The sequence below is a fragment of the Triturus cristatus genome, chromosome 10 (genome assembly GCF_964204655.1).
Source record: "Triturus cristatus chromosome 10, aTriCri1.1, whole genome shotgun sequence".
In the NCBI taxonomy this organism is placed as follows: domain Eukaryota; kingdom Metazoa; phylum Chordata; class Amphibia; order Caudata; family Salamandridae; genus Triturus; species Triturus cristatus.
Genome location: NC_140593.1, coordinates 897,981,003 through 897,997,539, shown reverse-complemented (window position 1 = coordinate 897,997,539; position 16,537 = coordinate 897,981,003). Strand labels below are relative to the sequence as shown.

Genomic DNA, 16,537 nt, shown 5'->3' with positions numbered 1-16,537 from the left:
CCATGTCTTGAGTTGTCGTAGAATCTAGGTACTTTGCTAAATCCTTCGGGTTTGTGAAGAAGTGTGGTCTTCCATTTTCAAAAATTCTAAATCTTGCAGGTCCAGCAAAGTTAAATTGGATATTTTTGTCTCTTAATTTGTCTCTTCGTAGAAGAAAACCTTTTCTCGTGTCCACTGTGGCTTTTGAGTAATCCTGCGTGAATGTGATTTTTTTGGCCTTCCCAGTTGACCTGGCGAGTTTTATGGGCAACGTTAAGGATGCCTTCTGTGTGTTGGTAACACAGGGGCTTGCAGATGATAGGACAGGTCACTTTCCTTGAAGAAGAGTTAAACCTTGGTATTCTATGAGCCCTGTCCAGTTCAAACATTTGATGGAACTTTATGCCCGTGATCAGAGGTATCCAAGATTCCAAAAACGCTACACATGACTCAGCTTCTGAGCCCTCTGGAATACCAAAAATTCTTATATTGCCTCTCCTGTTGCGGTCTTCAATGTCGGCTGCTTGTCTTTTAAGATTACTGGAGATATCTAGAAGGGTACTGATCTCTTTATTGGCTTGAGATGCGGTATCTTCAATGTCGCTGATTCTTTGTTCAGCGACTGAAATTGTAGAGTTGATTGTGCTCATGTCAGCACGTATGGTGGTCAACTCTAACTGCATGGTATCTGTGTTCTGTTTCGTTGATTTTGTCAGATCATGGACATCGGCTAACTTTTTAAGTATAATTTCCATTGTGTTATTCACATCTGGGTTAGCTTTGATTGGTGAGTCTGACAGTGAAGGTTCAGTTTTGGATTTTTTGTATTGCGCCCTGGATTCCTTATCCGCCATGTTTATTTGAATAAGCGCCAGGCTAAGCAACCGTTGGCGTATGAGAATCAGATTTTGTCACGTTATAGCAATGTTCATCTACTCTGAAGTGTTCTTGGAAAGTGGTTGGGCTTGAGCTGGGTTTAAGCTGGGTTATAGGTTGACAATGGTATCTCTAAACTATATTGTCTCTATATTTAGTGATATGAGTGGGTAATCTGGTAAAAAACTGGATGGATTAAAGTTACTATAGTGCTGAGAACGATTGTAATACAGAGACTAGGAGCCCAAACAGCAGTCACGGAATCTAGAGTCCAGAAACGCGGCGCTCGTCAGTGGTTAGTTCTTGGTGACCGGTTAGTTATTGAGCTTGAAGGCTGATGTTGTGTGTGGAGACACAAAGCACACTAAGAGGATAACAAAAAGAATAGTTGGCAAAGGGGTTTTGCGCCAAACCCTACCCGTTGTCAGAATGGGTGTTGAATCATGCAGCCTCTGTGTCCCCTACACGTTTTATGCTCTATGTGACCAGTGCTCTCATTTGTGGCTTTATGGACTCTGTGCTTGTGGCCTCATTTACTGTTAGCCACAGTACACTCGAGATCCTGATGAAAATGCAGGCTTCACAAACTTCCCAGTTACAATACTGGCACAACTCCGGCCTCAGACCCGCTTGGCTATTTTCTATATAGTAGCTTGGCATGTCAGTGTTCAATGCTCAGAACTTGCGGTCTCATTCCCTGTTGGCCCCAGTACATTCGAGACCCTGATGATATCGCAGGCTGTACAAGTTTCCAATCGCATTACTGGCACATCTCCGGCCCCAGACCTACTTGACTAATTGGTATTTAAACACTGTGGCATACCAGAGGGCTCCCGAGACAGTCCTCCAGATGGCTGTGACAAAGCGCTGGTAAATGTGCGCACTGAAATAGTGTTGGTAGGGATCGGGGCTCCGCCATTTTAAAGTCAGGCCGGCTTTGTGGGAAGAATCACGCGCATTTCTCAGGGCTTAGTTGCTTCTAAATGTGCACTTGATCGTTGAACATCACTGCAACAGACAATCAAATCCGGACAGGGTGTCAGTGAATTGCGCGAAGACTCTCCGCTTCAAAACGAGTTAAACGCGGGGTGCTGCGCAACGAGCAAAACAGAGTTGGTTATAAATCCCTTGATCTTACTTGGTGTTGGTCGGTAGTGATCTCCCCTAAGCTCGCGGACCGACATGTAGATTGCCAAAAGTATTCACGGCGTCTCCAGCCGAGTCATTAGGGCTCCTTCACTGCCATTTTAAAGAACGCGGTCTTCCTTCAATCACGGCAAACCTCGCTGCAGATTTTAGTTGATCTGAGTCTTCCCGCAGCTGGAAAACGTGACTGGAGATGCAGCTTCACATTAGAGAGTGAAATCTGTGCTTCGTTTCAACTCCTTTTCCCGCAAACTCCAGAATGAAGGACAATCATTCCTCCGTTGAGCAGAGCGACTTATTCAGGCAGCCATGAGATCTGCCGTCTAAGCCACGCCCACCCATTTGGTGAATTTCTGTGCACTAAGAATGGATGTATATTTGTAATGGTGCTTAACAGTTTGTGAGTTCTGCAAGCATGGTTTTGAAAAAACTACGCAGACTTTTAATAATGCGTGTGACAAGTCCACAAAGGTGATATATAATTATATATACACAGAAAATGCCCACGAGAGCAGTGTGATTGTGGGGCAATAACGACCAAATTTTTGGGCTGAATGGGGAACAAATATTCCGAAGTCACTTTGGAATGAGCATGCGACTGGTAATGCATGCCTTCACACAGAATCTCTCACTGGGATTCCACATGACACATTGACCAGTCACAAAGTATGATACTGGCACACACGGTTACAGGCGCCAATACAGTCTGTTTTATTTTATTTTCAGGTTGGACCTAGGAAAAAACTGAATAAACAGCAAGTATTTGCTTTTCCAATTAGGTGCAGACAGACACCAGCACATCACTTTATATAAAGATTGGGCAGCTTCTTGAACTTTACACACCAGAGAGGAGAAACTGAACATTGCACTAATTCTGGAGAACGTATAATAGTTTGGGTCATAAAGACATTTTAAATAGTGCTACGGTATTTAGTGGTGCTTAGTCAAATCTCAGGCCGGAAGGGTGGCTTGGGCCCCCTGCATTCCTATGTATTTGAAGCTGTTCTGCTGTTATTTAGGGCAGTCAGCTAGGTGCCCCACCCATATGAAGTAAATGATTTATTTTAACGCATGGAATGGAGTAGATCACCCATCCCCCCCCTCCCACCTCGTCCAGTTCCTCTACCAAGCATTCCATTGGAATTCATGCCACCAAGGGCTTGAATACGAGAACAAACAATAATGGGGAGAAAGGACACCTCTGGCATGTGCTTCTTTCTATGCTATGGGAAATGAGGACAAAATGCCAGTGTTCTGCACCTGTATAAATGAGTTCATTTACAAAAGTCTGACATACTTCAGGAAAGTTGGGCTGGAGTATTGAGTTTGCTGGAGGCACAGGTTTGGGGAAGGTCTCAGAACAGATAGAGTAGGCCACCATGCTGGAGACTGAGAAAGAAAAAGGTGCACGTCAAGAGTGAAATACTGCATGTGCACAGGCCTCTGAAAAAGAGCCCGATTGATCGGCTGAAATCTTCATCGCCTTGTGCTGACTCCATCCTTTTGCTTATATTCTTTTCTTGTGAACTCATCCTGTCTGTCCCACGTTTCCCCCAGATGTCATCTTATATCAAGCATGGCCTCTGCCGCTTTCACACTCCCATTGTTTTTCTGTTGAGCGTCTGCCAAGTGTCGTTCAATGGTCCCAAGTTCAGCCTGCATTTTCCCACGGAGGCCGCCTACCTTGTTAAAACATTCCCCACATATAACCGCTTTAAGTGCCTCTCATTCTGTGCCCCTGCTGGTCGTGGTACCGTAATTGCCTTCTAAATATTTCTTTATCTTTTCACTAATGGATTGTCGGAACATGACATCCAGCAGTGCTTCTGTCTGTAACAGCCAATGTGTCTCATCATTGTGCGTCCTGGCCCAAATCCACTCCAGCAGCAAGGGAGAATAGTCCGATAAAAATCTACCCAGGTATACCACTTTTTATACTTCTAATTGCATATTTGTTGTTCCCAAGGCTCGGTCTAGTCGGCTATATGCATCGTGTGTGGCTGAGAAACAGGAATATTCACACCCATTTGGATAATTTTCTCTCCACACATCTACACATTGTAGATTATGCATGATATCCACATGTGTGCCCAGCATACCTGGTTTAGTTATACCTCTAGAGGGCAGTCGATCCAGAACTAAGTCCAAGAGACAATTAAAATCCCCCACCCACAACAGTTGTTCTATCATATTATCTTTCACAAGTGACTTCAACTTAGGAAAGAACTCTTTATCATCAACATTAGGAGCATACATATTCAAGATGGTTACATTCACCCCGCCTAGCATTCCTTGTACTAGGACATATCTACCCTGTGCATCCGCCTCCTAATAAAGCAGACAAAATGGAATCCCCAGGTCCAACCCAATCGCCACCTCTCACTCTTAAGATGAGAAAGTGGATGATTGTAACTGCTCCTTCCATTTTTTTTCGCTGTTCGACCGCTTTAGGATCAGTATGGTTTGTCTGCTGGAGACAGGTGATCACTGCTCCCATACGTCTTAAATAGGAGTACACTCTATACCGCTTTATATAACTACCAAGCCCTCGAACATTCCATGTAATTATTTTATAATCCTGCTCCATGCAATCGTATTTATCATCCGTTTCTTTCACTTTACTCTCTCACAGATCACAGCAATGTGTGCTATATCGGAGCCTGTGCCTGAACCATAACCACTGTTAATACATTCCCTCCTGAACCCTCCCCGGACAATGTGACAACAACCAGGAATAACGTATCCTGATCGCCCACTGTTTCGTGTTCCTTAAACACAATTATTCCCCCATTTCCACCCCTCTATGATCAAACTGATTGGCACTCTATATTTAACTGCGCTGCCCAACCCTTACACAGCAATATAGCCTAATCCCCCAAAAATGTGCGAGCGTGTGCAGCCATCACTTCCCCCACCCTATTAGAGGGCGAAAGTTCACTCCGGGTCTTGTCCCAGCTGCCCTTCTAGAGTTCTAAGGAATCGGTCCTGTGGGAGCCAAAACATAACATCAATTGTTTCACTAATCATAACAGTTCTCATCCTTTATAGAGAACAGTTAATTACCCACAAGGTTTCTACCACTTCCAAGTTTACGATGTCTCACCTCTCTCAAACTCTAACATACTTGCATACTGTAAAGGCAATGTAACGGCCCCCTATAACCATCCATTTGCCACATCAGCCAGTCTGCAAGTCAGTATATTCCAGTGGAGTTGGCAGCACCACCTCCGCTCCATGGTCCTGTGTGCCATCTTCTACATTCAGCAATACATCGGCCAATGTCAATCCGAACAGCAGGCTTGTACCCGCCAAGGACTATCCCTGGGACACACTCCATGGAGCTGTGCTTCTGCGCTCTGACCAGTTCTCTGTGGTCCTCTCTCCTCAGCTGTTACTTTATCCCAACGTTCAAGCCCTGCCCATGCATCTTCCGGGTGATCAAAAAAGTTGGACCTACCCTGGACAACCACCCACAGTTTTGCTCAGAACAACCACCTATATTGGAGGAACATAGTCTGAAGTTACCGCTTGACCTCCACAAATGATTTTGCTGTGTCTGTACTTTTCTGGTATAACCTGGGGCGATGGATATAGTACTATTTTCGTATCTCAGTTCCCATTGTGCAAGCTTCCTTGAGGATACTGTCCCAATCACGGTCATTGAAGGTCCTCAAACTCCGTGCTCTTGGTGGAGCCTCCAGCTGGGGACATGCAACCAGTGCTCTGTGCGCATGCTCCACCTCAAACATCTGGGTCAAACCCCCTGGTTTGAGGGTGGTATGAATCCATTGCTCCAGAAAGGATTCCCACGACTCTCCTTCCACTCGCTCCGGGAACCCCACAAGGCTGATTTTATTACGGTGAGATCTTCCTTCTGCATCTTCTGCTATATCTTCGCCGTAGTGGTCAGTCTCGATACCTGCTCCTTCAATGTGACAACCTCTTGGTCAAGGTTACCAATCTTTTGTTCCGTAGCAGTCACTCTGTTATACCTTGCGCTGATCCGCTCTTAAGCGTCCTACCTCTAGGGCCACCATATCTATCTTTTCTTCTAGGACACTGCATGTCCCCTGTATGGCTTCCAGCACCCTGTATAGCTTCCATCAGTGCTGCCCTCGACGGTTCCGCTTCAGTCTCTTGGGCTCCTGTGCCAGTCTTTCTCATAGTGCGCTGTGGCATGCCCTGTGGCTGAACATATTGAGCCATTGTGTTGCTCTGGTGTCCCTATTTTGTCTCATCTTTCACCATATTCAGGTTGCAACTTGGGCTCTCTATTCACTCTTGTCACCCTCGAGCTTTTCCAGATCATAGGTGGCCAGTTGATGCAGGATCAGCCATCTCCTCCACCATTGGCAGACCATCACTTCGGACAGATGGGTTCTTCAGATAGTCTGAAGGGGCTTCGCCCTCCCCTTTGAGACTACCCCTCCCTCCATGCTGTCCAATTTACGAGCAGCTGACGGAGGATCACCTGACTTTGATTCATGAGAAAGCCATGACTCTCTTGGCCAAGGGAACCATAGAGAGGGTTCTGGCACCAGAAATAGGCTTTGGTTATTATTCCTGCTACGTTTTGGTCCCGAAAAAGGACAAGGGTCTTCACCCTATCCTAGATCTGTGATCCCTCCACTACTTCCTCAAAAAGGAAAAGTTCAAGAAGCTCACTCTGGCTCAGGTCTAGTCTGCCTTTGACCCAAGCGACTGGATAGTGGTGCTGGACATGCAGGACTCCTATTTTAACACTGCTGTCCTGCCTGCCTATTGGTGCTTGCTGCGGTTTACGGTAGGCCACGAGCATTTTTACTTCACCGTGCTCCCCTTTGGCCTTACCAGTGCCCCTCGGGTTTTCACCAAGGTGATGACTGTGGTTGCAGCTCATCTGCGCAAATCATGAGTGCCAGTCTTCCCCTATCTCAATGACTGGCTGTTGAAGACAGGCTTTTCCTAGATTGTCGTCTCCCACCTCCAGACTACGGCTAGCCTCCTGCATTCGCTGGGGTTCACTATCAATGTGCCGAAGTCACATCTGACTCCCTGTCAGACACTACCTTTCATTGGACCCCGTTCTGGACACAGTGCTGTTTTTGGCCTACCTCCCGAGCTGTGAGTCCAGGATATTCAGGCTATTATAACAAAGTTTCAGCCGGTAGCCTGGATTTCAATGAAAAGGACTATGAGGCTGCTGGGCCTCATGGCTTCCTGCATCCTGCTAGTGACACATGCCAGATGGCATATGCGGGCTTTGCAGTGGAACCTGAAGTTCCAGTGGGTGTAGCATCAGGGGAATCTCTCCGACATAGTCCAGATCTCAGTAGGAACTGCACAGGACCTTCTGTGGTGGTTGACAACCGCAATTGGTTCTGAGGTAGACCCCTCTCTCTTCCCTAAACTGACCACACAGTAGTGACCGATGCGACACTCCTGGCATTGGGCGGCCATTTGGCTGACGTGGAGATCAGAGAACTCCCATCTCCTGCAGAATCTAGATTCCACATCAACTTGCTGGGGCTCCGAACGATTCGTTTGGCATTGAAAGCCTTTCTTCCTTAAATCAAGGGAAAACTGGTTCAAGTGTTCACGGACAACACCACCGCCATGTGGTATGTAGGAAACAGGGCAGAGTGCGGCCGTGGACCCTTTGTTTTTTTTTGTTGCAGTTCCCTCCGAGATCTGGACTATGTCGGAGAGATTCCCCTGATGCTACACCCACTGGAACTTCAGGTTCCACTGCAAAGCCCGCATATGCCATCTGGCATGTGTCACTAGCAGGATGCAGGAAGCCATGAGGCCCAGCAGCCTCATAGTCCTTTTCATTGAAATCCAGGCTACCGGCTGAAACTTTGTTATCATAGCCTGAATATCCTGGACTCACAGTTCGGGAGGTAGGCCAAAAACGGCACTGTGTCCAGAACGGGGTCCAATGAAAGGTAGTGTCTGACAGGGAGTCAGATATGGCGGGACTCCCAATCCACCTCCTGGTTGTCTGACCCTGGGAGATGTTCCGCCCTAACTAGCACATGATGGTCCAGGCAGTATTCCCAAAAATTCTTGGCCAGGTCCGACAGGGTTCTGGACCACATACCACCAAATGGTTGGTATAGCAGATTGCCGCTACATTGTCCATATTCAAAAGGACACAGGATTGCACCCGATCTCTGGTCCAACATGTGACTGCAAATGAGCCTGCCAGCAGCTCCAGGCAGTTGATATGCAGGGACTGTTCTGTGGCAGACCATCCCCCGCCAGTGGTGAACTCCCCACAACGAGCTCCCCAGCCTGAACCGCTGCCATCGGACTCCATCACGAGGTCCAGTTGTGAGCCAAAAATGGTGCAACCATTCCTCGCCTCCCTGTGAGAGCCACCATTCGAGCTTCTGCTTGGCTTCTTTGGACAAGGGAACGTATTGGGAGTAGATGAGACTGCAGCGCAGGTAGAATGCCTTCAAGCACTGAAGAGCCCGAAAGTTCAGGGGCCCAGTGAAGACGGCTTGAAGGGATGATGACTGGCTATCTGACGAAGGGAGGTCTGAGGTTTTGCCAGCGTCCCCTGACCTTGTGACGTATTTTGCCCATTTTCTTGGAGGGAAGGCTGAGCATAATCTCCACTGAAATGATCACAAACCCCAGTAAGGTGATTCAGCGTGAGGGGGAGCAACTTGACTTTACTTGGTTGATCAGAAACCCCAGCGACTTCAGTAGATTTACCACCATGTGCAGATACTGGGACAGAGCTTGCGGGCATTGGTCCATCAGCAGCATGTCGCCCAGGTATACTATCATATGCACACCGGACACCCTCAATCGGTTTATTACTGGCTTTAGAACTGTGGTGAAACACCAAGGAGCTGACAGCAGGCCAAAAGGTAGAGAGGTGAGCTCGAAATTTGGCCCTGCCACTGGAATTTTAGAAACCAGAAATGAGGAGAAAGAATTAGGACTTTGAGATAGGCATCCTTGAGGTCCTGGCAGACCATCCAGTCTTTGGGCGGGAGGAGGTTGCGAAGGAGGTGAATACCCTTCATCTTGAAGTGGAAGTAAACCAATCACTTGTTGAATTCCTGGAGATTGATCACTGGGCACTGAGGGGTGAGGATTCGAAGGACAAATTGCCACTTTGGAGAGAAGTTCCTGAATCTCCTGCTGAATGAGTGGCTTCCTGATCTGAGAAGCGGATGGGATGAGGGGTAGAGGGTAAAAGGGGACACGTAGAACTCTTATGTGGAACCCCTGAACCTTTTGAAGCACCCAGGCATCAAACGTGAGAGCCCGCCGACTGTCTATAAATTGTGCTAGTCAACCCCAAAACGGCTGCATCAAGTCAGGCTTACTGCAAAAATTGGAGTTGGATCCTCCACCCTTGGGTCCGTTGCGGTAGCCTCTGTGGCGCGAGCGTCCTCTGGTGGGGTAAAACCTCCCGAAGCATGAGGAGTCCTGCCATTGAACTCATTCGGAAGTTTGGCCTCTGCTGGAGGCGGTGTACTGGGAACGGGCAGCTGAGTGCCCCCTACCAGGACCAGCCCATGAGAAAACATGCGCATTGAAGATGTACTTGACAGTCAATTGGGCCTTATCAGGAGAATTACAGGTCAACACAAATTTGAAAACCTCTTTGACAAACAAGTCGCCAAAGAGCCCACATTGTGCCACCTGGCCTGCCTTTGATGTAGCCAACTTCCCTAGTTTGGTGTACATTTTTATGAGCAAGGACCTGCACCTCTCCATAGAGATGACGCAGTGGCTTTGCCGAGGAAAATTATCACCCATTGGGCCCAGTTGGACAGAATCTGTGGGGATATTATAGCTCTGGACGCCTTGGTGTCCTCCACCATATTGAAGATCTTTACCAAAGGACCCGTTATTTCCAGGAGCTTGTGTTAGCACAACCACCGGGAACGGTCGATGGCTTTTTTCGGGTCTTTTATGTATTTGGCCAGGAAAGTGGCCATCCGGGCATCTATTTCAATCATGACAGCCACTTTCCACTCCAAAGACTGGGTGGGGCATTCCGCTGGAAAGCGATTTTTGACAACCTGATCAAGGGGCTTCCAGGGCCTCCTGGCCACATACTTGGCCACTTTGCCACATTGTGCCCATTTCGAGGAGCGGGCTGCATCAGTTCCTCAGGGTCCAAGAGGTCTGACCTGGTGTCAGCAGGCTGCTTAGCAGAGAGTTGTTGTCCTTAGCGGTGGGGAGTGGAGAATGGTCTCTAGGACCGGCCGTGGTCAAACTCACCCTCTGAGGCGGAAGGGGAACTATCAGAAGCTGGGGGAGGTGAATTGAGTACGGTATCACTCGATTGCGAGGGGCCCTTCGGGGCGGGTAGCTAAGGGGGGGTTGGCACTTAAGACCGCCTTCTTCAACCTGGTAATTGCGCCACGTCCACCCCAAGGATTGTGTTTTTAGGCGGCTTCCCAGGGAGGGGACAGAGGCCGGCTCAGGAGGTTTTGGGGCCAATGGCCCATGAAGGTCTTTCCTCGGTACGAGGGTTTGTAAGCACTGTTGTGCCATATCCATGATTCTCTTCTCCAGAGGGGCCATTTTGTCCAAGACCACCTGCATTTTGGAGATGTCAACCGTGTCACAGAACTAGTCTGTGACCGAGAAATATGACATGTCTTCCCTCTCCTCAAAATAAACCCCATAATCCTCCATGAGTAATGAGGTAAGTATGCCCCAAAGAGAAATCAATACAGGCACTTATGGTATGGTGGCTACCCACCAGGTAAGAGGGGTTATATTGCTTGGGGTGGTGGGCCCCAGTAATGAGTTGTAACCTACAAACCGACCTTGTGAGGTCTTCAGAAGTGAGGGTGGTCCCAGTAGTAATTAAGAGACAACCGTAGGCTACCAGCCCTGGAAGGCCTTTGAATGGAATAGGTATCACTGGGCATAATCCAAGAACAGGGAAGGCCTGGCAGACATCTTGCTCTTAATTGTGAAAATGGGCAATCAAGAAAAGCTATTGCAGCCTGGGCACTGTCTGCCCTTTTACAGGAGTCGTCGCTCCTGGAAAAAGCCTTACCCTCACAGAGTTCATCAAGCACTCCAAAAATACAGCTCATAAGAAGTGCTACATACTATACACTGTCTTTTTTTGACAGTGCTTCTCGCAGTTTCCTGGACATCATGAAGAGGGGTGGACTTGGTAGTTTGTCACTCCCAGCTGATGAACCAGCAAACTTTATTACTTCCACAATGTGCTCTTTACTTTGAGGGTAGGCTATTGTTTATTCATAGGCTCCCTAGTAGTCAAATTATGCAGTGGGGGAATATTTATCATGAGTGTGAGGATGGAGTCTGCCATGCATGGAGTATGCAAAACAGGACTAGCATAAAGCGTAGCCGTGTCTGTTGCTTCCAACCCAAACGTGGCTTTTTTTGCAAAGATTAATAGACTACCTTGTAGTACTTCAAATGTTAACTATGGTATAGGATGGGATATATCTTCTCTGTTGTATTTCATAAGGATAAGGGCTGATTCTGATTGTTTGTGGTGGATTACTGGTTCTGAATGCCAACAAACAGTATTAGCAATTGGAAGTACAAGTGAGGGTAAAAGAAAAATGTGATCTTGGAACAGTAGACGTTTAGCAAGAGATAATCTCTCTGTATTTGTCTTTTGTAGCCATCAAGGCAGATGCGAAGCCTGTAGAGGCCAAAAAGGCGACGACGACTGCCAAATCAGGTAAGCGCTTAAACAACGAAGGAGAGAATTACTTGAGGAGTCTTTCAATCTAAGTGTTGAAGTTGATGGTAAACGCATTATACAACATTTAGCACTAACTTTCCTACTCTTCCATCTTGCAATAGGGTTTTCAGGGTTAACTTATGATGTACTGTATCTACCTCATAAGTCTCCTACATATGTGTTTGTTCTAATGGATACTTCAAACCACAGATTCCTCACCTTTGAATATTCCCCAGGCACCAGATTGTATTAGTTTTTTCATAGCAGTTCTTCCTCGTACCGCCCTACCAAGTACCATGCATCAGGCATTCGACTAACACATTTTAGTGTGGTGGTCCACATCATTGTAATTAAATGCATAAGTCACGCATTTATAGTGCCTCCTGACACTACCGGCGCACAGGATCGCCGCCAGCTATTAAAAGCACTCAAACAACTTTAGCAATGTGGAACGCACACACTGTGCAGTGCTGCCTTCAGTTTACTGAGAATGGGGCACACCGGCCTACAGAGCCGGCTCAGCTGAGCAGTGGCTGCATTATCAGATCACAGCTGCTGCTGTGAGACTCAGCCCAGGCCGGCCGCGGTGGCATCATGTGACGGCCGCAACAATAATCACACAGTGGTGTCCATTTGATTTGCCTACAGGAAGTAGTCACTGAGTGATGCCGCGAGCAGCAGTTATGTTTCTTTGCAAGCTGCTGTCTGTGCCACCAGTTTGGTGCCTCACCGTGCCATGCTGCAAGACTTGGCTGCTTTCAGGTCTGTGAGTGTGGTTCATGCCTGACATGTTCTTGTTGATTTTATATGTTAATAAAATTGATATAATTAAAATTAACAGACTAAGCCTGCAAGTAGACATGCTCACCTCGGGCTGGTTCCACTGCAGGCTGGGCTCAGCTGATTCATTGTGATGATTAGCAGCTGAGTTGGCCCTGCAGCGCCACGACTGCCGACTGTAATATGGCCTGTAGTTCCTTGAATCAGTAAACTAAAGTAATCTGGGATGGCACTTTCCCTGTTGCTGAGTTTTTTTCCGGCAACTCAGGTGCCACTCCCAGTGTCACTGACAGCGACATTTTGGCGGCTGGGCTTGGGACATTCTTAATGCCAGAGAATCATTCTGAAAGGGGGCTGGCATGACCTCTGTGCAGTTTATTTTATAATCTGAGATGCCAGAATGGGACCGCTGGTGCCCCTCATGTTGGTCGCATCCCACGTGGACAGCTTGGACACTTTTTGAGTGTCGACAATTCATCAGTGATACCAGGAAGGACAGACTTAGTCCCTTCAAGTACGGGCAGTTGCAGGATGTTTTCAATTTCCTGCCGGCTCAGGCCCCCAGGAATTGTTGCTACCGCCCAAGCTTAAATTAGGAAAACACTTACCTGACCTTGACACATGCTGCTCCCCTGTTGATGGGGGCGCTTTGGCTGGTCATGGTGAGTCCAAGAGCAGTTGCTGAGTGTCTTTTAAAGGTACATGGCACAGCTGTCAAAACAGCAGTGCCAACCTCTACTCCACTCCATCCATAAGTAGCTCTTCTCACCATCCTTTGTGTGATACAGACTCCAATCTCATCTTACCTACACTACAGCAGCTCTGTCTGCAGGCAGTGAGTGTAACAGTGAATCACAGAGACACTTCAGCGACAACACATCAGCAGAAAGCTTTTTCCCCCAGCTAGGTGCAGCAGTATAATTGTTGTGACTCAGAGACTTGGGTAAGTCAAAAACTAAAGCTGCTGAGATTTAAAATGTTCCTGATCAAAGGTCGGAGATTTATCTATTGACAGTTAACTCTTCATGTTCTATCGCAGACGGTTAATATCCCTCCTGCAAAGAATATCACTACTCTGCAAATCAGAAAACTTTTCATGAGGATCGCTGTGAGTTACTGGATACTGTTAGTGCCCTTCCATTTCTGGTGCTGTGCAGCAATTTCAAAATCTTCTTAGTTTCTTGTTCCTCAGACGGGTGTAATTTCTGATATTTGTGTTTCCCTTACCTTCATTGCTTGATTGTGCTCAGGAGAAGGTATCATTCAGTCATTGAAATTTCCCTCATAATAACACTGACATTTTTAAAATGTCACACAGCAATCTGAAACCTTTACAGCTATGCGCTTGATGGTGCTGTGTGGCCCCGCATTGGCTCTATACTGCCCTAAATATGATGAAGCAGAGCCACTTACAGGTGCCGCCCTTGCACACTGACATCGGTTCCTTTCTTTCTCCGCCATGTGGTGTGGATACCGGGTGCTGCCCCCAAATGTGTCTGCACTGGGAAATGAGGTCCCAACTGAAAACAACACGATTCAGGTTGTCTCTTGATTCTAGGTAATTGATGTTAGACATAGATCCAAACAAAGTTTCTTTACTTCCTGGTATTTGGACTTAACCCCTTAAATTGTGAGATAAGTCCACTCTGATTCATAGGAAGGCGATTCAAGACTAGGAGGTGAAACTGTATGTTCTGATGGATACTTCTGCCTGTGGATTCCTCACCTTTTGAATACCCCCTGCGCCAGCATTCCGCAGAAATTCTTTCCTAGCTCTCCCACGTCGACGAGGTCACAATAGCACGACTCCGCTCGCGACTCCGTATGATGTCATTGGAGCCATAGGAAGACCTCGTTGGCGTGCTGACATCAGTTCCCTTTTTTCCGCGCTGTCGACACGTAATGGTTTTTCTAGGGATTCTTCATTTTCCTTGTGATTACTTTGTTTCCTTAGAGTATTCAGATATGGCTACTGCTAAGAAGTCTGGATTCAAGCCCTGCAGCGAGTGTGGCGGTCACATGTCGATAACTGATCCCCTGATGACTGCCTTTGGTGCTTATCTTCTGATCACGACGTCGAAGGGTGTCGAAGCTGCAGGAAGATGAATCAGAAAGCACTCAAAGAACGTGAGGCTAAACTCTTTATGGCCAAAGCCAAAACGGAGAAGAGGGGTAGAAAGCGTACAAAGTAGTCGTCTTCTCACACTTCGAGATCAAAAAGACACAAGAAATCGAAGAAGAGGCATGGTTCTCGGCGCCATTCGTCGAAGAACAAGGCTTCAAGGTCGCCTTCTCCATCTCAGCGACTTCGAAGGAAAGACTTTGTGTCTCCATCTTCTACTCCTTCGCCACAGGCGACGCCGATTCAATCTCCGGCTCCAAGGTCGCCGGCGTCGAGGGGCTCTTCGCATAAAGGTTCTCCGGCTCCCAGTAAGTCTCTGACGCCCAGGGTGTCGTCTCCTGTTAATGTGGCTTCGCCAGTGCGGGTGCCGTCTTCACCCGCTCCGCAAATTCCAGATCAGCCTCAGGTGATACCTGCTCAGGAAGGCACTGATTTTTTAAATGCGATGTATGGCATGTTTGCCAAAGCCTCTAATCCATCTGGTGCGCCTTCGGGCCCCGTGGGTTCTTTGGCCTTTAATTTGGGTGTACCTCACCAGTATGCCCAGACGCCCTTCGTGCCATTCTTGCCGACGACTCCGGCTTGGCATTTTCCGGCGGCGAGTTCTTCCACTCGGGTTCCTCGGACTCCTTCGGCTGTTGAGTCGGCGCTGCCTCAGATTCGACGCCGATGCCGTTGTCACCAGCGCCGCGTCTGGCGCCGCCGTCGCCGATTCTGAAGCAACGCTCTAGGAGGGATGCGCATAGGCTGCTTGAAGAGGAGAAATATAGACAGGAACAGGAGGAAGGGGAAATTGTCGAATCTGTGGACGAGTTTGAAGGTTTACAAGAGGCCAGTGGATTGGATACTTTCCCGGAGTATGAACACTCATCTCCGAAGGCTGGGGTATTACAGGATGTTGCTCCTTATCATGTTGTAATGAGGAAAGCAGCTGTGTTACTTGATCCGCAGTTACCTTCAGCTGATGTAAAATCTAACATTCTGACTGAGGTTCTAAATACATCTTCTGCAGTTTCTGAGACTCTTCTGCCCTTCAATGAGGCCTTAACAGAGCCTATTTTGGAAGTCTGGCAAAAACCCTTGACTGCTCCAGCAGTTTCCAGGTCCATTGCATGAAGGTACAGGCCAGCTCCTGGGGATCCGGAGCTTCTTTCTTCACATCCGTCACCTGAAAGCTTGCTGGTTCAAGCTTCTTGCTCAAAACAATCTTCTGGTTCATCCCCTACCATTCCAGGGGATAGGGATTCTAAAAAAAATGGCACAAGCGGCAAAGAAAGTATTCTCTTCTGCGAGTATGGCATTAAAGTCCACTAATGCTACCTGTTTACTTGGGAGATATATCCATGCTCTTATGGACTCTGTCAAACAGCTAGCTCCAAAGTTGCCTGAGGATGAACAGAATAATTTCCTGGAGGCTCTTTCTGACTCTCAGGCTGCGGCCCGTCAAGTTATGCAGTCTAGTCTGGACACAGCTGATTCTGTGGCTCGTGTAATGGGGTCTTCTGTAGCAACAAGAAGACAAGCTTGGCTGAGGTCATCTGGATTTTCTCCTGATGTTCAGGCAACCCTGTTGGATTTGCCCTTTGATGGTTCGAGACTATTTGGCACTAAAGCTGACTCTGCCTTACAATGCTTTAAGGATAGCAGAGCGACTGCAAGATCTCTGGGCCTTGAAACGTAGTCTAGAAGATATGGCTACAAGCGGTATTGTGGATTTGGCAGGGCTACTTCTTTTCGTGGCTGCCAACGACCTCAACAGGGCCAGCAGCAGAATCCTTTATACAAATCATACAGGGGTAAAAATAGGGGACGTCTTAGAGGAGCCCCTCGACAGCAGCCCCCCCCCCTCCTCCTCCTCCCCCCCTCCTCCTCCTCCTCCTCCTCCTCCTCCTCCTCTCCTCCCTCCACTGTTGGTGCCTCAGGAAAGCAGTTCTAGATCTCCCATC

At 47.8% G+C, this 16,537-nt stretch overlaps 1 protein-coding gene across 50 annotated transcripts in view; it reads left to right on the top strand.

The window, feature by feature from the left end:
• Positions 1-16,537, top strand: part of MAP4 (microtubule associated protein 4) — a 1,793,677-nt gene that overhangs the window by 1,461,703 nt on the left and 315,437 nt on the right. For all 50 annotated transcript variants that reach the window (XM_085628688.1, XM_085628664.1, XM_085628660.1 and 47 more), the window contains one exon: positions 11,627-11,686. In XM_085628688.1, the coding sequence (XP_085484814.1) occupies positions 11,627-11,686 (60 nt within the window). The remainder of the gene's footprint in view (positions 1-11,626; positions 11,687-16,537) is intronic.